This window comes from Hyla sarda, chromosome 5 (assembly GCF_029499605.1).
Source record: "Hyla sarda isolate aHylSar1 chromosome 5, aHylSar1.hap1, whole genome shotgun sequence".
Taxonomy (NCBI): Eukaryota; Metazoa; Chordata; class Amphibia; order Anura; family Hylidae; genus Hyla; species Hyla sarda.
The window spans coordinates 349748216-349773963 of record NC_079193.1 but is presented as its reverse complement, the minus strand read 5'-3'; the positions used below and the strand labels follow the sequence as shown (position 1 = coordinate 349773963).

Sequence of the window (25748 nt, the reverse complement as noted above, 5' to 3'; positions counted from 1 at the left end):
AGTTTAGGAGCCCCCCCCCCCCCCCCCCCTAGATAGGTAGGGCTCTGAGTGTAGGCACTCACCTGTACCCTCACCCCCTTCCCATCAATAGTTAACACTTTTTTATAACAATTTTATTAACTAATTAAATTAAGATTTGATATCTAAGCCTTATTGGTGATCCTTCGCTTATGCCATATGAATTCCCACTTTTGCTTAAAGTCTGTTTGGTAACTGACATCATTAAAACATTCGGCTTTGTTAGTCACATAGGAAACTTGCTAACTCTTTTTAAAGGGGGAAAAAAAAGCGTTCCTTCACAGTCAAATTGCCTTAATCCCTTACTTCTGTCACAATTGGGTTGTGGAAATTCTGTCTAGACCTGCTAAAATACAGCCTTGCTGATCCTGAAATTTTACAATAGTCCTTTTCTTACTCCCGCGTTCTTTCCAGGTTAGTTTATGGAAATATTCCTTGAACAAATAGTGTAACCTTGGGATTCTGCGATGACATAATCTGGAATCTGTTCAACATGAGCAATCTCTATGGTTCAGAATCATTTCCAGTTTGCTCACCTGTCTCCCAGTTTGTACAGATTGACAGCCTGACATTTCACCTGCATTAAGCGGGAAGAGTGTGCGCCGTATTGATTCAAGAAAGCAGAACGGCAGTAAGACAAACACATTATACATTTTCTTCACCACTGATTACAAAGAAAGCATGGATACAGGTTTAGTTACACTACTGAGTTAGTCATTTAACTCACAAAATGAGTGGGAAAACATTACACCCTTGTTGAGTTCATTATAGGAATACAGTTTTTCAAATTCATTTTTAACTTGTATTACATATATAGCAAGGTACAAAGCAAGACAGATTTATCAGTAAGGGGCTTTCTAGGCATTTATCATTAATGGCCGATAGGTAGGTCATAAATGTCTGATCATCGGGGTGGTCACAAACAGTACCACCGCCAATAAACTGTTCGGCAGTGCCGTGGCTACGGCACATACACAGAGAAAGTCTGGAAGCAGTTGCCTCTGTTCATTATGTAGTGAAGGCAAGAGATATTATTTGTAGCCCCCAATGCAAAATCTGTAACATGGCCCATAGCTAATGTGCACCATTCATAATACTGGTGTTTTCTATTTGGGCAGAAGTGCATTTGGGCCCCCTTAGGCACCAGTGACCCCAATGCGACTGCTACCTCTGCACATCCTATAGTTACGTTTTGGTGAAGGGGTTAGGTTCCCATCAAAACACTGCAGATGCCGCCACTACATAATGACTGAAGTCAACTTCTTCCAGCCCTTAACTATATAAGTGCTGGTAGTACAAGTTAGACAGTCTTTGGCTTGTTTGCTTAAAAACTGTCTCCCCTAGTTGCCCCATGCACATGCATGCTTGGCTAAGTGTGCATGTATTTTTAATGGAGAGAGGAAAGGTAAGCCACTGCATGACAGCTCTGGTGGTAATGCATCTCCCCAATGACTAAACAGATTAGGCTATTTAAATGCAAGTGCTTGATTCTTCTTCCCCCTCATATTTGGTGGTTGGCAGTCTAATGTGTATGGTCAGCTTTAACCTGTAGTGTTAATCCAGAAAAAGGCAAAAACTAAACTTTGTAGAGATACCAATACACATACAAGTTTTTGTTAGAATGAAGGAATGCTGTCATTTAGAATCCAACATGCCCAATACTTTTCTTCCCTAATATCACCTGTCAGGGGAGAGTGGGAAGGCCCCCATGCACATTGGATAGTTGGCAGGATCAGACAACTTTATTCTAATGTATAGTGGCCTTAAAGCAGACCGGTTAGCAGGTTTATAGGGTATAAAGTAAGTACAGGGCTTTGAATTTGTACATACCTTATACTAGTTATTTAACCCATGCATTACTGAGATATTAGAGTTCAAAAATATATGCAGAATAGACTTTGGAGCCCAGAATTGGCTTTAGAGCTTAAGGAGTGTTTCCTAAGCGCAGTCCTCAAGTACCCCTAACAGGTTATGATTTATGGATATCCTATACAGAGAACACTTGTGGTGATGCCTGATTCCCTCACCATAATCATATCACCTGTGAAAGACTTGGAAATCCTGAAAACACTGTCCCAGGACCCAGCAAAGTTCAGCCCTTGGTGTCTATCACTCAGGAAGGCTAGAGGAAATGTACAGTGCCCAGAGGAAAGCGACTAGCTGGCAATGTGGCCAAACTGCTGGGCTATAGCAGGCGAGGGGAATACCCAGTGGGCTCCAAAGTCCAGTTTGCATATTCATTAAACTTTGATATCTCGGCCCTGGAGGGGTCCTTTACCTCAGGATCAAAAGCCCTATGCAGTCATTTTCTTTATAACCTAAAAAGCTGTTGACTGATCCACTGTAGGGTACGTTCACATGGCGGATTTTCCAAGTCGAATCTGCCCATAAAATTCCGCTTGAAAATTGATGATGCACCACGCACACCCTGAAATTTCTGATTCCACTTTCCACCAAAAGAATTCAGGGGTTCTTCTTTCAGTGGTATGCGCTCCCCAATGCATTGCTGTCTATGGAGACAGTTTGCAGAACTTGCTATTTGCTGAATGTCCGCCCCTGTTTTCCAGGCTAACATTCCACAAATTTTCTGCCATGTAAACAAGGCCTTAAGATAAGATGCATAATTGTCTTTATAATTTCTCAGTTAAAATCCATAAAGAAATCCTTTGCTGGATCCAAAAGATCCATTCAAGAAGTAGAACTTTATGGACCTCATGTCTTATCTGGTTAGGGCCTTGTTGTCCGCAGTCAATGTTCATCTTTTCCAAATGCAATATAGTTGCTTAGTCTCTTTGGACAACAAAGCTAATGTTTGATTTCATCTACATATTAAAGGAGTAGTCTACTGAAAAGTATCTTCAGTCCGTTGTGCCCTGGCTGCAAAAAAAAGAAAAAAAAATGTAACTCACCTTCCTCCGTTCCCCCATAGCGCCGATACAGCGGTTTGGTCCTCTGGTCTGGTCTTCTTCCTTCTTCCGTGTGCACGGATAGTCTCACTGCGCTAAGCCTATCACCGTCCGAGGTGGGACATCGCTGCGGCCGGTGATAGGCTGAGCGCAGTGTGACCGGAGGACCGAGCAGCTGTGGCACCGCTATGGGGGAACGGAGGAAGGGGACTTCAAGTTTTATTTTTATTTTTTTGCAGCCCAGGCACAACAGACTGGAGATACTTTTTAGTAGACTGCTCCTTTAAGCTGTGATAAATCCTATAATAATCAAAGTAGACTTCAATTAAGCAAAATAACATGATCTTTATTAAATTCATATAGACAAACAACAATTCATAAAAACACAAAAAATTGTTATGCACAAAAGACTACAAATGAATCCCACCTGGTAATGACAGAAGGGACTGGTGGCAAGGAAAAATGTTTTTGCTCTTAAAAACATAATTATTCACGAAGGTAAGGACTGAGCATTCCCATTAGAGGATGTTTAGGGTAAAAAATATATATATATCTGTGCAAAGCAAAAAGCTGTCAGGTAAAGTGTATAGCAACAATAACCCCCTATTGCATTCCTATAATGAAAGATGCATTGAACAGTTCACTTGGCCCAAAAATAATAGCATATAAATACATATCCGAGCCAGTGTGCTCGTTCTTACAAAGAGCCAAACCCAGCGCAAAGTGCGCCAAAGCCAGAAGCCCGATAAAATCTACAATTACCTTTGGGCAATAACCATACCCATATGAATACTTATGTTTTGAAGAGCAAAAAGCTTTTTGCCTGCCACCAGTCCCTTCTGTCATTACCGAAAAGGAAGGAACGGTCCAGCCCAGGATTGCAGGTAAAAGCAGATAGGCTTTATTCGGTCATTTACACACAGAAACATCAAATCAGCCGACGCGTTTCGGACCTATGCCAGGTCCTTAATCATGGCATGATTAAGGAGCTGGCATAGGTCCGAAACGCGTCGGTTGATTTGACGTTTCTGTGTGTACATGACCCAATAAAGCCTATCTGCTTTTACCTGCAATCCTGGGCTGGACCGTTCCTTCCTTTTTGCATATACCCACGTGGTTGGAGACGCTGCTAACCAGGCCCGCGCACAGGTGCAGTGAAGTGGCGGTGAGCTGTCATTTTTGCTATATTCTTCTGTCATTACCGGGTGGGATTCATTTGTCATCTTTGGTGCATACCAATTTTTTATGTTTTTATGAATTGTCGTCTGTCTATATGTATTTAATAAAGATCATGTTATTTTGATTCATTGAAGTCTACTGTGATTATTATAGGATTTATTGCTTGCTTTTTGGTAGCATATGATTTGGGTGGAATTTTTGTAGGATATAAATTAAGCTACGAGTATAAGTTCGAGCCATGGCTGAGTGAAAAATGAAGGACACAAGTACAGCGGGAAATGATTGAAACATATCTAGCTTTAGAACTTGGCTACGGGAACTTTCTATAGATAATGTATATGTTTTTTTTTTTTTTTTTAAGTATTTTGAAATGGTCTTAGACCAACCGTGGTTTCGTATTGATACAGCTCTCGGAATGACTACTTCTTCTGTGTGTAGGTGACTTTTCGACTAGTGCAGAGTTGTCTGATAGCAGAAAAAATGCTGATACATTGTCATTTTGGGTAAATAAGTTAAAGAGGTATGCCGAACACCTGCCACTGTAAGGTATTTATGTGTTCTTGTGGGCATAAGGGGATTTCTTGTGTTAGTGGGCTATGATATTTTTATTTTTTATTGTACTTGGCATAAAGTCAGAATTATTATGCAGTTTTAAGCCATGTTTGCATTTGTGGTTGAATTTGAAAGTGTAGTCACATGGGAAAAACCCGCTCGATTATTTTTTTGTTTCCAGTGCAAATATAGATGATGTATGTGTCATAAAATGATGACAACAGAGATCTGGTTATGATATTTCCTGTAGCTAATTACATAAGGCAGATAAATGGTATAACCCTAGATTGTAGCTATTACAAAAATCCATTGTAAAGGTACGTTCACACGTACAGAGATTTGATGCGCAGGATTTGATGCACAGGATTTTCTGTTGCAGATTTCATGGTACACTAAATGACTGAGCACAGCTTCTAATCTGCAGTTACAAATCCTGCACATAAAATCTGCACAGGATCCTGTATCTGTGAATGTATCCTTAATGTTATATAGGGATAAACACTTGGTTTTGCCTCATCCGACTTAGCACACTTTATGAACTTTTCACTGGAACTTGACTTGATCACCCCAGAAAGAGTCATAGAATTTTGCCATTTCTATTGCAGCAAACCAAACTATCTGAGTCTTGTGTATCTTTTCTGGGATACTCTCTTAGTGCCCTTTAAAAGTGCCCATCTGGACATTTAGAGCAGTGGTTCTCTACTGCTCTACTGTTCTGCGAAACTCCACCAAACTCTGGCCCTCTAGAGGTTGCAAAATTGCAACTCCCGGTATGCCCGAACAGCCAATGGTTGTCCGGGCTTGCCGGGAGTTGTAGTTTTGCATCGGATAGAGGTCCACAGTTTGGAGATCACTGGTCCAGCCTTTGTTTCCTAAGTGCATCAAGTACAATCAGGTGGCTGTGAAAATCTTCCTCCAGGGTCGCGGCTGTGAGAATCTACATCCCTCCTCTCCTCCTGAGAGAGGTACCAGGAGGGAACTGTGTACGGGACTGAGGGAGGTGCAGAGTTGCGTCCTGCCCAGCACTGCCTTCCCCTCCCCTTGCTATATATTCGTAAATCTCCGGACAGCTGAGGGGAGGGGCGAATGCGGAACTGCATAGGAAGCAGTTCTGCAACACACACCTGCATTCATTAAGTGTTCATGCCAGACAGTCCATGCAGTGTGTTCCACCATCTGGCATCCAACTTAAGATGCCAGATAAATGTGAACTGTTCCATTCAAATAAATTGGATCAGTTCTACAATCAGTTTCCCTGATGCTTTTTCTACAGCGCCAGAGGGAAACACCAAACAGACAACGCACATATGTGAAGCAGTCCTTATAGTTTTTCTCTGTATAGGTTCAACTTATGGTTTTGGCTAATAAATATTGATACAAAATACTGAGCCAAATACTGCAATGTGAAATTGGCCGAAGAGTATTCAACAGATCTGTCCTTACCTCTTCTCAAAACATCTCCAAATGAGTGGCATGAGATGACTAGTTTAGAAAAAGAATAAAACATAAAAACATTTTGCAGCTCTGTTGGGAATTGTTTATACTGCATGTAATTTTATGTGGCCTCCACTGGTTGTAATATGAGCCACAGCCAGTCGAGGTTTCTTATTAATAAAATAGGTGGAAAGTTAAGATTGGATTCATCTGTAGGATAGATGTTGGGCTTCTTGACTTGATCATATTGAGTTTTTTTTAGGACTTCCAGTATTTTATTGTAATAACTTCTGGCTGTACGAGTCCAGTCAAAAAATCCTATTAAACTCCATATCCCGGAGTCCAGTTGTCCTAGCTGTATTCTCTGCTGCTTGTTATTATTTCAGCTGTAGTTTATAACAGCAGATGGCCAAGGATTTCCCATGTGGTTTCTTCCAATCTTTCTATAGAATGTATTATTTTTGCACATTTTCCTATAATGATAATTGAGACTTTTGATATTGTTTCTTAAAGGAAGTCTATCAACATTTTTAAGCTTAAACAGAAAATTCCCATATACAGACGGCTAGAGAAGTGTAATATTATCTACTTTGTGCCATTTAGCTTGACCAAGAAAAATGTTTATTAATGTCACACAACAGAAAGTGCCCAGAAGGCAGGCCCTTTGCATTAGCTGCCCAAAGCTCTCTGTGTTTAGTGCTTTCCCAGGCTACTCCTCTCACCTATGATTGACAACTCTACCAGTCTCCTATTTGGACACTAGAGCTGTCAATCAGAGTCAAGCCTCTGGGAAATCGCTCAATGCAGAGAACTCTAGGGACTATGTGTGGAAAGCCCACCTCCTGGGTACTTGCGGTAATGGGGCAAGTTGGGAAAGTATCCTTAAACTTCTCTTTCTGCCCTTTCTATAGAGCTATAGAGTGTTTTGTGCTGTGACTGTAGTGGGAGGCAGGCATATCTAACTAAAGTGGCATAGCCCATGGCTCTACAACTCAGAAACAGTGGGGCAAACAGGTACGTTATCAGCCCCCCCTGCCACACTTTGTGACCATTAATCCTCTTTAAAGGGTTTGCGAGCATTAGAAAAGGGCTTTTAGTTTTATATGGCTATACGACCCATTTAAGACAGGTTGAAATTCACTTAATCACAGACGTAAAAAATACTAAGGGTCTATGCACACTATGGAGATTCTGAGGACGGCTGGTGCCAACTGAATCAGTCGTCGATGGGACCATGCAGACAATTCCCATCCCCATTGCCGGCACTACATTTTGCTTCGTGTTTGGCTGAAAGAATAAACATGTTCATTCTTTTGGTGGATGAATTCCAGTGGGGGAAAGCTTCGTAGCGTGCAGCAAAATCCCATCGACATCGGAATCGGAATTTCATAATTTCCAAGCAGAATATCAAAGCTGAATTCCTCTGGGAAATTCTGTAGTGTATGGGCCCTTAGTGGAAAGATCTCCTGTAATGCTTTATATGTTGTACTAATTCCAGACTGCAGTAGAGCTGTGCCATTGAAAATGTTGCAATTTTTTGTTCTTATTTTGTATGCAAATCCACCCCGCACAACCCTGTTAAGAACCATTATTATGCTTTCAAGTCAATTGCTGCAGGAGAAAAAAAAACACAAATACCTGTAGTAATTGTCCGGGAAGATCTGCTTATCAGAGTAAGTCAGCGATCGTGTTTTGACACTTAATGGAGTGTGGAAGGAGAGGTGATGTCTGCTAGTGTAAGAGTGACACTGCTGCTTCCCCCAGCCTGGATTTCATCAGTTACACTTAGAACAATAGAATTTTCTTATCGACTTGACAGGAACATGATTTTGTGCCAATTGTGTGGTAAACCTGTCTACTCTTCCATTAAATAATTCTTTACAAATACATAGCAGCCTACCTGCGATAGAGATATCTGGGGAGAAATAACTCTCAATGCCAGTAAATGCAAACAAAATGCAGTATACTACACTAATAGGCTCATTGCACCAGTGTGACTTCTCATTATTCACAGCATGTCTCACGTTAAAGATCATTTAATGCCTCACATCACTCTTGAGAACATTTTCTAACAGTAACAGTAGGTATAGAAGGCATTTCATGCACGAGCTAACAATACGGTAAAATAATATCAATGATTATTAAAGCTAATATTCAATTTGATACATAATAAAAACATACAATTAACTGAAACCTAATGGAATCTAGAGAATGTGATTTATTATTAGTTATAGTGGTGATGGCAGTTAGGATTATGGTCCGTTGTTATCTTTATTAGTAGTAGTTGCATTGTCATTCACATTAATATAATAATCTAGCTTGTTACCGGTATGCTGCCAATATCTGACTGCTAGAGGTTCAGCCTTCGGGAACCCTATTGATTTCTAGAAGGAAGTGGCCAGAGGGGCCATCTGAGGATAGCTGAATGTGGCCAATGGGAAAGGATGTGGCACATGAGTTATGATGATGATAGGGACTAATTGTGATGAGTTAGGAATGACCTCTTCAATGAAGAAGGATGTGCAATGGAACAGTTAGGACATGATTTTCTTTTGGTTAGGATTGTTGAGCATCACCCATATGTAACACTATGGTTGTGATGTATGTATTCCAGTGGACTTGGTCTGACTCCTCCAAAATATCAGAGTATGGTTTAAAAATTGACCGCAGCACTCGAAAACCAGTGTAAATGAGTAGGGTATTATAGTTTAGGTCAGCCATGTTTTGGCTATAACATCAGACTTTCATTCTCAAGCATGCTATATCTTTAGAGGGGACTCAAACTGTCTTCATGCTGTGTTTTGTTATGGTGGCCTCATGTAGCCATCACATGCAGAAGTGGTTTCACCCACATATGATTAGAATGATTTGATACCTGCCCCCATTCACCTCGGAAGGTATACTACTAATTGTAGTCAGACCACACATAGAATACTGTGTACTGTACTGGGCTCCAGTGTACAAGAAAGATATAGTGGAGCTGGAGAGGGTTCAAAGACGGGTAACCAGGGTAATACGGGGAATGGGAGGACTACAGTACCCAGAAAGATTATCAGAATTAGGGTTATTTAGTTTAGAAAAAGAAGGCTTAGGGGAAGCCTAATAACTATGTATAAATATATCAGGGGGCAGTACAGAGATCTCTCCCAAGGGGACATCTTCTACGTCTTGAGGAAAGAAGGTTTCTACACCAGCACATACGGGGGTTCTTTACTGTAAGAGCAGTGAGACTATGGAATTCTGTCCCGGAGGAGGTGGTCATGGTTAACTCTGTAAAAGAGTTCAAAAGGGGTCTGGATGCATTTTTGGAGAATAATAACATTGCTGGTTATGTATATTAGATTTATAGGGACAGAACGTTGATCCAGGGATTTATTCTGACTGCCATATTTGGAGTTGTGAAGAAATTTTTACCTCTTGTATGAGGGTTTTTTGCCTTCCTCTGGATCAACTCAGTAGGGACTCAATAGGGATATAGGTTGAACTTGATGAACTATGTTACTATGTAACTACTGAGACATGTGCAGGACTGAACTAGAGCACTGGGGAACAACGGTGGCAATGCTTCTTCTGTTACCTAGACAGCCGCTTTAATATGCAGCACAGTGTATGATTTTAGCCTTAAGGGTGCATAGATGACATTTATTTTTTATTTTTTTAAACTGAGCACATGGCTTAAAGGGATATTCCAGGGAACTCAACTTATCCCCTATCCACAAAATAGGGGAAACATGTCTGATTGCGTGTGGTCTTGTCAATAGGGGTTAATTTGAGTTCCCTAGAATTCCCCTTTAAGAATGTTAAGAAAGTAATCCTCATCTTCCATGTGCATATAAATAAAATATTGAGTTGGTGGCTACTGTAGACCCAGAACTTTGGCTTCTTTACCCTTAGGCAAATATATTGTTTGTTTCTTGAGCCCTATATTTAAATATCCGGGTCAGGGGAGAATGGATGAATTACTTGTAATTAACCTATTCCTTGTCACACAAGCTACCAACAGCCTCTCATGATCACCTCTATTTATGAAGAATTTGGCTGTTGGAAGTGACCAATGGCAAGCCATTGCATTGGTTTCTTATTTTCTATCTGTGCCAATAAAAATAAAAAAAATGTCATTTGTCTTCAAAGCTCTCAACACTGGCGCCCACTTGTCAAATTTTTCTTTTGATTTTGTACATGCTGTTTGATCTCTCAAAGACATGCCTTTAAGCCTTCTCTATTATTTTTTGCATACCTATCTGAAGAAGTGTATGTATACACTGGAATGTTCTTCTTTGTTTTATATTTCTATCCCCTATCTTCCAATTAAACCCGGGGCACACACCCTTACATGAATCGGTAATGCTTTAGCTCTTTTTGTATTAAGCTCTTGTAATTATTGACTTTATTATTAGTCCTAAATGAGTGCCAACTGGATATTGATCAGTAATAGTTATCCCTGCAGTATGGATCAACATCTGAACTTCAGAAGACAAAGTTTGAGAAACCCGTTGATGACTATGTTTATTGTCATGTCCAGTTCATACTTAGCATGTTTCGAGCAACATCTATGCCAGATTTAGATTAAATGCTTTGCGTATTGGAATTTACTGTATTGTACAACCAGTTGCACCCAATAGTTATATGTAACCCAGACTAATTACTCATCCAAATGATAGTGCAGGTCACAGGGAACTAGGTTAGATGCAACTTTTTTTTTTTTTGTTAACAAATAAAGTGATATTTTTTTATTAGTGTGTAAATATCCACTTTGTATTAGTGTTAAAAAGTGATGCCCCTTTCCACCCATTTTATGACCATTTCCCTTTAAAGGGGTTCTCCAGTGCTTAAACATCTTTTCCCCTATCCAAAGGATAGAGTATAAGATGCCTGATCGCAGGAGTCCCGCCGCTGGGGACCCCCGGGATCTTGCACGCGGCACCCCGTTTGTAATCAGTCCCCGAAGCGTGTTCGCTCCGGGTCTGATTACAGGCGACCACCGGGCCGGCGGCGTGTGATGTCACGCCTCCGCCCTCGTGTGACATCATGCTCCGCCCCTCAACGCAAGCCTACGGGAGGGGGCGTGGCAGCTATCACGCCCCCTCCCGTAGGCTTGCATTGAGGGGCGTAGCGTGACATCACAGGGGAGCGGAGGCGTGACGTCACACGCCGCCGGCCTTGTGGTCGTCGGTAATCAGACTGGAGCGAACACGCCCCGGGGACTGATTACAAACTGGGTGCCGCGTGCAAGATCCCGGGGGTCCTCAGAGGCGGGACTCCCACGATCAGGCATCTTATCCCCTATCCTTTGGATAGGGGAAAAGATGTGTAAGCACCGGAGAACCCCTTTAAGGCCATGATCTTTTGTCAGCTGAAGAGCATTTTACTAATGTTTTTTGAGCACACGGCATAATAAATGTGTCTTGGCAATTTTGACACATGTGGAACGAATAAGTGGGCCACTGTTTCCTCAGAATGCAATAAAATGATTTAAAAAAAAGAGGGCACCACCTTGTATAAGGTCCATGTATGCGTACTGCCCCTGCTGTGCTGATAACATTCCGAACAAGCACACACTGATGTCACTCATTGGCTCCACTATATTTGGAAAGTAATCCAGGCAAATAAACAGAGCCACTGGGCTGGACCAGAGCGCTATAGCACTGGATTTAGCAAGGTGAGTATAGTGTATTTTTTTAATTTCATACCGAAAGCAGGCTTTATATTTTTAAACTATGATTTTTCTGAAGTATTTTAGAGTAAATCATAGTGTGTCAGGATTTTACTTCCTTTCTCTGTTTCACGCTGTCTGTGGTTTTGGCAGCATGAAATCGCTTACAGGTTCCCTGTAATATTGATTTATTTATTTAAATGATTTTTTTTTTTTTTTTTTAGTAAAATGTATCTAATAGGCTGTTTTCCGTATATATTTCAGGAGAGTACATAACTGCTACAAATGCCGGCAATGCAGTTTTACAGCAACAGAAACTCAATCCCTTTTGGATCACTTCAACTCTGCACACTGTCAGGAGTCGGAAATCACTACAGCAAATGGCGGAGAGATCCATGGAATCTCTTCCATCAAGGAGGAGCCGAAAACTGAGATGAAGGTGTACAACCTTGTTACCCCTGAATCCAAAATGGGAGAAGCCATATATGACAGCACTGTGAAGAGGGAGAAGCCTGACGACAAGGATGTACTCAGGGAGAAATCTTGGTCTGATGGTTCGGTAGATGACCTCCGTAACATTGCCTGGAGAGGATCGGAGATTTTGAGAACAAGTCCATCCTATACACAAATGGGTTTGGGCCTTTTGACCACAGTGTCTGTCAACCAAGAACAGCAGAAATCTTCGAGAGATAGTCCAAATGTTGAAGCAGCACATCTAGCAAGACCTCTTTATGGCTTGTCTATAGATGCTAAGGGATTTCCGGGAGTGACTGCTGGAGCCAGTGGAGAAAAAACGGGGCCACTTACACCACAGTACTCGGGAGACAGCAAGTCCAAGGATGAATCTCAGTCACTCCTACGGGTGAGTCCATATGATTGGTATATATATATATATATATATATATATTTTTTTTTTTTTTTTTGTCAATGTAGAGCCTTATGCTTATGTTCATCCTTTCAGCTTCTGATTTTGGAATTATATTGGCCATTTATTATGTTGATATAGTGGCAAGTCATATTCTGTGTGATCTTGTTTATTTGATTTACAGAGTTTATTTCTAAAGAGGTACTCCACTGCCCCAGTGTCCGGAACATTTTGTTCCAAACTGGTTGTGGGCTACGGGGGTCATGACGTCATGCACACACCTCCTAGTTATGTCACGCCCCCTCAATGCAAGTCTATGGGAGGGGGCGTGGCAGCTGCCACGCCCCCTCCCATAGACTTGCATTGAGGGGACATGGCATGGCGTCACTAGGGGGGCGTGGCAATTACACCACGACTCCCATAGCCCACACCCAGCGTTCGGAAAAAAAAATTTGGGATGCTGGGACAGTGGAGTACCCCTTTAAGACTGCAGAACAGTGGTATTTTTTAGCACTTTTGACTTTATCCATCATGATTTACCTTTTTATAAAATGTCTTTCTTCTTAAACTAATGTAATGATATGTTTAGTGAGATTAAAATGAGTTTCAGAAATACTTTTTAAACCAACAGGAAACACAAACCCGTTAGCTACGTGACGTTAATCAGTTTGCAATATGTGTTGGAAGGATCGGAGATCAACATAATTTTTATTGTATGAATATGCGTATTCATAAGAATCATTGACCTCCCTATGAGGTATCCACTGCATTATAATTATCATTTCTCTTCGAATGAGGGATTCTCTTCATAAAACTTCTGAAGGTTATTAGAAAAGTTGAGATAATGATGTGAAACTTATCAGTCATTTCTTCATCAGACATTTTATGGAGTTGGCCTTCCTTAGCTCTGTGCAGAGAATCTTAGTCCATTAATCAATAGAACTTACACTCTTTGTCTTCTTGTACAGATGTGTGTACAGACTGCAGGAATAGGAAAAAAAAATCTATGGTTTTCAAATATCCTAAGAAAGAAAGAACAAATATTCATAGATTCTTATTATGTTCAGGAAGAAAATGTCTTCTTGGAGGGGTCACCTAACTGTTATGCATAAATGTATCAAGGGGAAAAGGGTGATCTGTCTTAAAGGGGTACTCCACTGGCCAGTGTTCAGAACTAAATGTTCCGAATACTGGCCAGTGGTGTACCCCTTTAATCTGTTCCGAATGCTGGAGCCGGCGTCGGGAAATCGTGATGTCACGCCCCCTCCCGTAGACTTGCATTGAGTGAGCGGGGCTATGATGTCACGAGCTCCCGGCACCAGCATTCAAAACAGTTTGTTTCAAACACTGAGCAGCGGAGTACCCCTTTTAAGGATCTTTTTTATTCCTGGACCTGTAAAAATAAATAATAAATTTGGTGTCCTTTACGTCTCTTGTGCCCCACCTGTAGCTCTTCAGCTGTTGGAGAAGTACAACTGACACTTAGCAACAGTTAGAGGCTCAGGTTAGAGATCACTGATCACTAATCTACAGTACCTATGGATTTGGGAAGATCCCACTATCAACAAGGGATATATGATTTTTTGCTTTGGCAAGGGGGGATTAAAGGGGTACTCCGGCCCTAAGACATCTTATCCCCTATCCAAATAATAGGGGATAAGATGCCTGATTGCGGGGGTCCTGCCGCTGGGGACCCCCACAATCTCTCATGCAGCACCCCACTATCATCAGCCTCCGGAGCGAACATTACTCCGGGTCTGATGAATCACGATGTTCGCTCCGGATGCTGATGATAGCGGGGTGCTGCATGAAAGATTGCGGGGGTCTCCAGCGGCAGGACCCCTGCGATTAGGCATCTTTGGATAGGGGATAAGGTGTTTTAGGGCCGGAGTACCCCTTTAAATTGTACCTTGATAATGGTCACTGTGGCAGGATATCTGTTTAAAATTCCCTGCAACTTCAGGAAGTCACATAGCCTTGCATGGGACACTCCGGCAAATGCGTGTCCTGATCGGTTTAGTCTGTGGGCAAGTCTGGGGTTCCAAAGTTAACACAAATTTTAAACACATATCGCACCACTGGGATCTTCATCAGATGAATAATAATTAACTAAGATATCTATGCAGATGTTTGGGGAGAGATTTTTTTTCCAAATACCTTACATGAGTCTTGGTTTTTGCCCTCATCTAGATCAACAAGATGTAAAACAAGGCTAAAGTTAAAGGATAGTTATTTCTAAAAACTTTTCACATGTGACTAAGAGAGTTTTTACTAGTAGAGCATTGAGTGTCTTGACCCCCACTGATCAAGACGACAAAGGGGCTGAGACACTCGTATGAGCTCCTGAGCGAGGCAACTTAACAAGTCTCTTTTAATTGTTGTATCATTCTGGACTCTAAACTCAAACTGTTCATCACTCATTTCTGGACCGATTTCATTATTTGGTTTTACCTAATATGTTTTAGAAAAATAATTGGCCCAAATGGAAAAAAATTGGCATGATGTGTGATATTTCTTATTAAGGTTAGCTTAAAAAAAAGAGACTATTTGGGTGTCTGTTATATATTTCCTGTCTTCTATCAATGTAGCAGTAGCATTTTTTTCTTTAAAACATACGTGCTTTAAGAAGCTTACGGCAAAGAACATATTAATGCCAAAATGATGTGGCAACATTTTCCAAGTCATCAATTGAACAATAGAAGCATCTGGTCATATCTTTCAGTATGATGCCGTGGTATTGAGCGAGATCTGTTTTCAGCGCTGGCATATGGAAATAATTATTTTTCTAAGTCTCTGTGTTTCCTGCTAATACCAAGGAAAATAGGCCATCTCATGAATGTTTAGAGATTGTAGGGGCAAGTAACATTAGATTGAGTAATTTGTCTTGTGATGGCCTATGCATGTATTAGTGTCACAGTACATTATACCAGTCCCATACTAAAAGTCTGGTGGATGGAGGCGAAGGCATATATTTGTTGTTTAACTTGCACCACATGGTGCTGAAGGTTGAGTCTGTCTCAGGATTCTCTCTTTTTAGAAAAGCTTAATATGTGTCTCTGTTTCTTAAAAATTTTTCTTAAAGATGGTGTTCATTTCAACGTCTTCTCATTATTCCTATGACCAAAATTGAGTAAAAAAAAAAAAAAAAAGGAATTGGTATTAATTAGAAAATATAGAAATCCCTAAAACTCCAGCCGCTCTTGCGCCACTGTTGCTCGGGTCAATGGCATCAGCGGTTTCTATTTATGTGTACTGCACATGACCACTGAAGCTTGGCATTGTTGATTGTTGACATGATCTGTGTATGTGTAGGTCATTGTGGACTTGGGCTGGGATACCACTTGGCTTTTTTGTTTTTTGTTTTTTTTAATGTCCAAAAAAAGCCATACTGGCTGTATTTTTTGGGCCCAAAAACGCAGCATCCAGAATTTAGCTTGGAGTCCATAAAGAAGTATAAAAGGCCAAACCCCCATATGGTGTTTTTTTATTTTGTAATTTTTTCACTCATTTGTGGCTTTTCATGTTCAGGGCTATTTTTTCCAAAATTGTAGCATGTTAACAGTATTATTATTATTATTTTTTTTTTTAAATAAAATGTTGATGTTTTTCCTCCCATGGACTTGAGAGGAACAAAATAATGGCAAATTAAATGTTATGCCGATTTCAAATTGGAATTATTTCCTCCATACAACTCTTCAATGGAAATCCTTGACTAGTGCAAAATGAGGGAGCAATTTAGCTTTTTTTTTTTTTTTCCTCAGGTAATTTTTTCTTTATAAAAATAGGCAAATAAAAGTTGTATGAATTTGCATTTGCAGTCTTTGGTGGAGGACATTCTTAATTTATTTTATGCTATTGTTTATGCCAGTTTAAGTCCTTACCTAAGTTGTTTTTAATTTCTGCAAACCCTCCTGTAACTTATATTAATGTAATATGAGGGTCTCTTAGACGTAGTTCAGGGAATTGAACGTTTTAGGGGATAAGTGTCTGATTGCTGATTATGGGGTCCGACCAGTGGGATCCCCCTCGATCTCCAGGGGTCCAGGCTTCTTACACACTCTCCGTGCACTTCGGTCCCCCACCCTCCTGGACGAACACAAGTGACAGCCCGTTCGCCTCAGCCAGTCATTGACTTAGAGGACTGTCACTTGTGTCCATCCACAAAGGTGAGGCAGAACGCAGTGAGGGCGTATAAGTAGCCTGGGCCCCATACTGGCTATTGCAGGAGATCCCAGCACTTAAACCCGCACCCCCCCCCCCCCCCCCCCCCCGCGATCACTGTCTAAAAAGTTCAGTTCTCTAGATTACCCCTTTAATGGTCCTTTACAAAAAATACCCCCCCACGTGTCATGTTTTTTCACTGCATTCAGTAGAGCATTACTTTAACCTACTATTTTAAGCATGCTGGAAACTAACATGATTGTATAACTCCTGAATTAATTTGGTTGGTAAGATTCATTGATATTCATTATCATTTAGAAATATGCTTAGTTCCTTAGGACGTCTCCGCCCAGAAGAATTCACTAATCTCTTGCGTTCATCTCTTTAAAAGAAGAAAATATATAAGTGCATTTATATTAAAATGGGTGTAGAAAACCTTGGCAGCTAAAACCATTATCTGGGTGTGTGACAATAGACAGAGATCAAGTGGGTCAAAATTACAGAAAAACCTTGAGGAAAAGGGTGAATCACCAGGAACAAAGGGACTACCGAGGCAACCCTTTAAACCCTCTGGCTTTTTAGTAAACATTTGGTAATATAGCAGTTGCTAGGTTTTGCTTGGCTTGATGTCGAAGATAATATGCTAATCTAGAGATAGGATGTGTAATTTCATATATTGACGTACTTCAAGGAAAACTCCAGTCACACTGTAAGAATGTGAACAGAATAATCTAATGAATGATTAGAATATCATGAATTATTCTTCTTTAGGGTACGTTCACATAAACGCAGATTTGATGCGCAGGATTTGATGCACAGATTTTTATGCTGCAGATTTCAATGTAAACTACTGTATTTTCCGGCAAATAAGACGACTTTTCAACCCCGTGAAATGTTCTCAAAAGTTGGGGGCTGTCTTATACACCAGGTGTCGTCTTATACGCCGGACGCTGCAGTTGGCCGGTACACCTGGGGTATGGATTATCTATACCCCGGGCGTCCCGGCCGAGATTAACTTCCCCCATCACATTCGGTACATCCCTGTGTCCTGAAAGATCTTTTCGGGACACAAGGATGTCCCGGTTACCTTTCTGCGGCCCCGCATTAACTTTAAAAACGCAGAGGCCGCCAGGAGGTAGTGCACGCAGGGACATATTTGACGTCCCGTGCATGCGCCCATAGCAGCAGCAGAGCAGAGCGGAGCAGCGAGAACGCGCGGGCATGGTAAGTTTCCAGCACGTCATCTTCGGTGTTCCAACCACCGCTCCTCTGGTCCCGGGATCGTGACCCTGAACCAGAGGAGCGCTGGTCGGAGCACTGAAGAAGGGCAGTACACAGACATACAGCCTCCATCCATACACTGTATATGGCTGAAGGTTGTATGTCTGTGGGGTAACTATACTGCCAACCTAATGTGGGGGAACTACAACATAATGTAGGGGAAACTATACTGCCTACCTGATGTGGGGAAACTACAACCTAATGTGGGGGATCTACAACCCAATGTGGGGGAAACTATACTGCCAACCTAATGTGGGGGAACTACATCCTAATTTGGGGGAACTACAACCTAATGTGGTGGAAACTATACTACCAACCTAATGTTGGAGGAACTATACTGCCAGCCTAATGTGGGGGGAACTATACTGCCAACCTAATGTGGGGGGAACTACAACCTAATGTGCGGGAACTACAACCTAATATGGGAGAACTATACTGCCAACCTAATGTGGGGGAACTATACTGCCAACCTAATGTGGGGAAACTATACTGTCAACCTAATGTGGGGGAACTACAACCTAATGTGGGGGAACTATACTGCCAACCTAATGTGAGGGAACTACAACCTAATATGGGGGGAACTATACTGCCAACCTAATGTGTTGGAACTACAACCTAATGTGGGGGAACTATACTGCCAACCTAATGTGGGGGGAACTACAACCTAATGTGGGGGAACTATACTGCCAACCTAATGTGGGGGAACTATACTGCCAACCTAATGTGGGGGAACTACAACCTAATGTGAGGAATCTATGCTGCCAACCGAATGTGGGAGAACTACAACCTAATGTGGGGGAACTATACTGCCAACCTAATGTTGGGGAACGATGCTGACAACCTAATGTGGGGGGAACTATGCTGACAACCTATTGTGGGGGGGGGGGGGGGACAATGGTAAGGTACTGTATCGTGGTAAAGGGGTAGTCTTACACAGCGAGTATATCCCAAACTCTATATTTTAACTGTAATCTGCACAGGATCCTGTACCCTTAATTTGATTTAAATTTGTTCTTAAATGGGTTATATAGGTTGGGGAAAAAAAGCCCCCAGAAACCTCTCCTCTTGTGTCCATAGGCTGTGTCTGGTATTGAAGATCCATGTAACAGAGAACCTATTTTGTAATTACACACTCCTACTTTATTTTCTCCTGCAATTTTTTTCATTGATACATGCGGAGATCACCATTGAAGATCAAGAGTCTTCTACTGCTCTGTAATGGTAAATGGGTTGGAGACTGTAGTGCAAACTGTGGAATGTATTGCAAAACTCCAACTCCCAGCATACCTGGACAGCCAACGGCTGTCAGGGCATGCTGAGCTTGGGAGTTTTACAACAGATGGAGGTCAACAATTTGGAGACCACCGTCCAGCTTTGCTCCCTAAGTTCAAGTAGCCTCAACTGCCTATGACCATGTTGCCGATCAACCATTGGTTCTCCCTTGCACCTCTCTTTATAGATGCAATGCACTACATGCCAGAAACACCCTACAAGACCAGCCACTTTGGAGATGCTCTGACCCAGTCATCTGGACATCATAATTTGGTCCTTATCGAAGTATCTTAGATCATTACTTTAGCCCATTTTTCCCGCTTCCAAATCATCAACTTTAAAGAGTACCTCTCATGATCTTGTTAAATTTTATAATCCTCCCAGTTCACTCCCCCCATCCTTCTGCCCTTATTTTTATAATTTTTTTTGTTTTCTACCTTGATATTGCTCTGTATTTTCTGCTCAGTCTTAGTCAGATTTCCACACTCAGAAGGGGCGTTCCCCAGCAGGCTGTGACATCATCTTAAGCCATACAGGGGAGAACTTGCCTCCTCACTCTGCTACATGCAGCCCAGAATTGACTAAGGCTGCACCACAACCCCTGGATTTCTGCCAGGACAACAGGAGTCCAAAGTCTGTGCAAAAGATGGGGGGAAATTGGCTCTGGACAAGTAGGGAGACACCTAGTGGCTGCTTTTTTAAACACAAATAAAACATATATATACATTTTTTTTTTTTTAACAAAGTACATTAGAAAGATTTTTTATTTACCATAAGGAGTGCAATAGCAAAAATTTGTTTTAATGAGAGTGCCCATTTAAGTGTACCTGTCATTTTAATTAAAAAAAACTTTTGACATTTCCTAAAGACTTGGAAAAAGTTTTGATCGGTCGGGGACTGGGTTTTCAGACCCTGTCAGATCGCTTGAACGAACGCTGGGAGTTTTAGTTTTGCAACATCTGGTGGTCCACAGTTTGGAGACTACTAATATAGAGTGATGGTTGGGACATGTTTTCTCCTAGAAGCAGATGTCCTCTTTTATAGAACAGTAGTCTTCAAACTGTGGACCTCCAGCTTTGGAGGTTGTGCCTTTTATGAGTCACAGTAAACCCCAAATATCATCCAACAAATCCCAATATTCCAAAGCTTTGAAGAGTCTTATTGGGGCATGGTGATATTTTTGGGAAGACAATTCTCACCAAATCTAAAGTCCTAATGGTTAGCCCAACCTTATTGTCTTCTTAGTCACACACAGGCCAAAAATTGGAGATAGGAAGAGTGGTTTCATACTACGAGTTGTACTGCAGAAAATGTGGGGCAGCAACCTCCCATTGTTTTTAATGGGATTTTAATGCACCATTTACACTACGGAATTTATGCGACATACATTCTGCTGCTGATATTCCGGACCCCAGACTCTGCCGAAAGATGTTCATTCTTTTGGTAGAATCCACTCAGAAATGCATTGCCATCTATAAGATAATACATTTCCAAGTAGTCCTAGTGCCAGCTTGTTCTGCCGGCGTCCGCTTCAGATGGTAACTCTACGGTTGAGATTCCGTAGTGTGATTGAGCCCTTACTGTTAAACTGCTTTAGCTGTGATTTTGTTTTTTAATGTTTTTTGTTAGAGTCCAGAGTCTAAAATAGAGATCGGTAGCAGGGAAAGAAAACCATCACTGACCAAACAGATTCCCTAATATGTTGAGCAGATACAAGAACAGATGGAGCTGTTGTATGATAGGAACCTACCTAACAATGCCACATAGCACACCTTCCTGTATTCTGTTATTACCTGTTGAAAAGATGAATATTGGTATTATTTTCATTGACCTTTAAAATTAGGTTAGTCATACATGTGAGGGTAAGGGAAGATTGTCTCTCCCTAAGAACAAAAGGATTGGCATGCTGAAATCCACCAGTCAATTCTTCTTTTCCCCAACATCTTCCCTTATAGAAAAATCGGGACTTTCCTATACATTAGACGGTCATTAGGCCCCACCAAAAGCAGCTGATTCTGCCAATATCAATTTCATTGTAATGGTGTTTGGTCCTTAGTTTTATGGTTTGTCCCTAGCACGTCGTGAATCATACCTCAATTACTTCATCTGATGGCCAGAAAACCAAAGGTTAAAATAGTTGACCCTCTTGTTGACATCTTTTCTGAGTATCAGACCTGCATTTCCAACAACCATCTCTGTTTTATGAGTAAGGCTGTGCTATATTATACAATAAAAATGTGCCATTTTTCAGTGGAAAGCTTTAAAAAGTCATTTTAGCTCATTACAGAAATATCTTTGATTCCCTAATAATTCCATATAACCGTTTTATATTACTGAAATCTTTTGATTTTTTTTTTCCCCGATCCTTTTAAACACTAGAAAGTAAGATGAAATTTATAGGTTAGGAGTGATAAGTGGCTTCTTCCTTGCCTTTTATGTATAAGCTGCTGTCTTTGAAGCCCTTTTACTTGAGATGGTCCATCAGCATAGATGAGTTTTCTCCCATCCTTAAGAAAACAATTATGCACATTAGCGACTTAAAGCTACTTTATTAGGTGTGGCGTGCTACTTAGGTAGTGCCATTCACAAAAGTTTTCCCTTTTTTTTATGTTGTGAAGAAAAAAATTACTTGCATTTATTGAAAAGAAATACAAATTATTCTTATTCATACAAAGTATAAAATATTAATGAATAATAGAAATGAGTTTTCATATGTTTCCTTCTTTTTACTATTCTGTTATGTTGAGGGTTACCATTATTAGAAAAAAAATTTGAAAATAATTGCAGAAAACCTATTCACTGCCTGTGTCTGGAATTGAAAATGTGCTCCAGTGAAGTTAAAGGCAATATAGGGGAGCTGAAAAGTTATTACCTTTCCCTACTCCCTGGTGGCTCACATCCTGGTTTCATGTAGTGTCAGCCCTATACTGTATAATGCAGCCTAAAGTGGTGGGTTGAGAAGTTGGGACAGGTGCTATATTGTGGTCGCTATGTTGTGGAAACCATGCATTCATGTGGTGACCAGTGGCTGCATGTATGGCTAACATTTGCAACTTTGGCAACACCATCTGGCCATTGGCCACCACATATATGTGTGGTTATACCCACATACGTTGATTACATCATAGAACCTTCCCCACCACATCAGCGTCATCCTTCAAACCAGGCAAGAAGGTATCTCCAAAAAACACCTGTAAGAGGAATAAGCTTCTATAAGTCCCACAACCTGTGTCCAGATGTGACAATATTTTGGAACAAAGCAGCTGTTTTTTGCTAACCCAAGAAAACCTCTTTACTGTTCCAAAAAAGATCCTTATAAAAAGTTACTAAATTAAACCAATCCAATCTTGCTTACTAAACTTACTATAGTTACTAAATTAAACAATCAATCTTGAGTAAATATTGAGTACACTATTTGTCATAATGATATAGACTTATTTTGCCAATTCAAAATGAAAAGAAAAAAAGGGTACGTATATGCATCCAAAAGTCAAAATTTATCTTTTCTTTTTTTCTACTTTTTCTACTTTTCTTTTTTTCATATTTTCTTTTTTATACATAGAAAAATATACAATGCTGCCAACAAGGGAGGATTTTACTTATTATGATCTGCTCTTATGCACATATCAAGTGAAAAGAACCAACAAATATTTTATTAGTAAGAAACATGTAATTATGAAAACCCACAGCCCCTGAATTATAAAAATGTTTTTTGGTAAAATAGAAAGACATTTGCTGTACTTGCTGGTCCACATTCCCCTTCCTCACATATAGGCTGATCTTAAGCTGGACTAATCTTTGGGTACAGAAGTGTTACCAGCGAGGGAGGGGAGAAGAAAGACAGGGCCTTCCTTTCTTAGGATCAAGCCAAAACCTGTCTGGTGGCCATCTACTTTTCTTTACTGACTATTAGTAAAGGGGTACTCCATAGACATATACCTATGTTTGAGAAGGGTGGGACAGTAAGGGAAAAAAGAAACCTGTACTCAACTGCTACCAATCCCCTGCTGCTGTTCCAGTCGTATTACTGATCTTGAGCTGGCCTACAATGTCTGAAGGTACAGGTGGTACTCTTTTCACTGTTGTTAAAAGGTAATTCTGAGACATATGACTTGTTTAGAACTGCTCAGGGTGGGGGGGGGGGGGAGGGGTAAAGAAACCTGTACTCACCTACCACCGATTTCCTTCTGATGTCATTTTGACACAGCCAGTCCCTGCTGCCTCAAAACATAGGAAATGGACATTCATCCAATGAGTGGCTTATGTATTTCACTACTGTGGCCAATGATTGGCTGAGTGGGCATTTCATGAGTGGATAAAGAAACCTGTACTCGCCTATGTAAAGGCCTGGGTAGTGGATCCGCTGGTGTGGACAATGACTGAACCGTACCAGGGAGCTAAGTCTAAGGTGCCGCATTTTCACCAGAGCCCGACGCAAAGCATTATGGACTTGCTGCAGCAGGCGGCACCCAGGTCGCTACCCCTAGCACGGTCCGTTGACACATGTTGCCCAGATGTAACTCGGCACAGAAGGGAGATGTAGTCAGATGAAGCACAGGTCAGAAGGGCAGGCAGCTAGGGAGTGTAGTCGAGTCACAAGCACTAGGTCAGGAGGCAGGCGGCAAAGGTGCAAGGTCAGGTCATGAGCTGGAGGTCAGGAACACTAAGTAGGCAAACACTGAGGAACGCTTTCTCTTGGCACATGGCACAAAGATCTGGCACCAAGATAGGGAGGTGCCGGACTTAAATAAGGTCCACCCTGCAGCTGAACAATTAAGTGCATACTAGCCCTTGAAATCTAGTAGCACCGGCGTGCACACACCCTAAGGAAAGGGGAGGCGCATGCGATGCGCAGAGAGAGGGGGACCAGGAACACTGTGGGGTAAGGAGATGCCCTGGACTCGTATGCGGGCGCGTCCCGCACACCGAGTCACGGAGCCGCCACAGCCATCAGAAGGGGTGCATTCACGGCCAGGCTGAACGGCCAGAGCATTGCCCATAGCAATGCCTGGGACCCCCATGCGGGCATGAGTCCCGGAGCCACTGGTGCCAGCAGGGAGGGAGCTTTCGCAGCCGGAATGAATGGCCGGAGCGCTGCCCATAACAGCCTACCACCGATCTCCTTCCAATGTCATCCTGACACTGCCAGTCCCTGCTGCCTAGCGTTTCCTGCACTCTTCTTGACACAAAGGACATGCATCAAGACAGAGATTGGAAACTACTGACAGCTAGGAACCCCTCGGGCGGGGGATGGGCATAAAAATATATCTCAAGAATACTCTTTTAAAGAAATGCTTTTATGTTTCCAGCCAACCCCCAAAAAAACATCCCCCTGCACAATTCATAATTTACCATTGTAAATTTTGAAAAACTGTACAATAGGAAATGACATCTTATACCAGAATTTCCCTTTAAACTCTGTACACAATTCTTTATTTACTTTCTATCTCCATTCCAGCCGTGAAGATTTGTAGGAAGGGCACGAGAGGGAAAATCTAAGTTATGCCAACTTCATGGCAAATTCTTTCTGTTTGTTCCTCTGTGCTATTTTAAAAGAAAACTGTAAAGACATTCAATTTAAAAAGTGACTTGAAATACATTTCTCTCCCCCCCCCTCCCAAAATAGAAACTCTGCCTAAATATAGTCATGGATACCCTGTGTTTTGCAACAGAGTATACTTTAGTGAGGCATCGGCAGGCTACTATTTTATTCTGAATATAAATGACCTAACCAATACCATATGTTTTTTTTTTCTTTTTTTTCGGTCTGCGGATTTTTAAAACAAGCGGAACACAATGCCAGAATATGAGAACGTGTTAAAGTTTTCGACTCTGTCTGCCAGTAATACATTAAATATACACAAAAGATTACAAGATGTCTTCACTTCTGTACTTACATTAATGTGTTAGGAAGGCAACAATAAGAGGGTCTATGTCGTCTGCTCTCAGCTTGAGTTGATTACGGGCTCTTTCTGAATAAACTAGTAGTTACGTGTTATGTGTGTATAGGACCAAGAGGTAAATAAAGGCCTGAAAATGAGTGCTGCATTTGTCATAGACCAAAAATATTTTCTCCTTCCGAAATTATACAGAGCCGATAGAAGAATAGTAGTATTGTACGTTGTTTAGGGTTTTAAAGCTTTATGTGTTAGTAGGAATGATGTCATAGCTCATTGGCAGTACTCAAGAGCACTGCTATCCAACCAGGGTGCCTCCAGTTGTTGCAAAACTACAACTCCCGGCATGCCTGGACAGCCTTTGGCTGTCCGGGCATGCCGGGGGTTGTAGTTTTGCAACAACTGGAGGCACCACTGGTCTAGAGGCTGACTGTCCAAACATGGTACCAATTAATCCATGTCTCCTATTTTAGCAGGGTAATGGGCTCTAACAGGTCCAGCAGAAGACAGCTTAAAATTCCCTGAGAAAA

At 41.4% G+C, this 25748-nt stretch overlaps 1 protein-coding gene across 10 annotated transcripts in view; it reads left to right on the top strand.

Moving 5' to 3' along the window:
• Nucleotides 1-25748, top strand: part of TRPS1 (transcriptional repressor GATA binding 1) — a 350577-nt gene that overhangs the window by 166248 nt on the left and 158581 nt on the right. For all 10 annotated transcript variants that reach the window (XM_056522631.1, XM_056522630.1, XM_056522633.1 and 7 more), the window contains one exon: nt 12007-12604. In XM_056522631.1, the coding sequence (XP_056378606.1) occupies nt 12007-12604 (598 nt within the window). The remainder of the gene's footprint in view (nt 1-12006; nt 12605-25748) is intronic.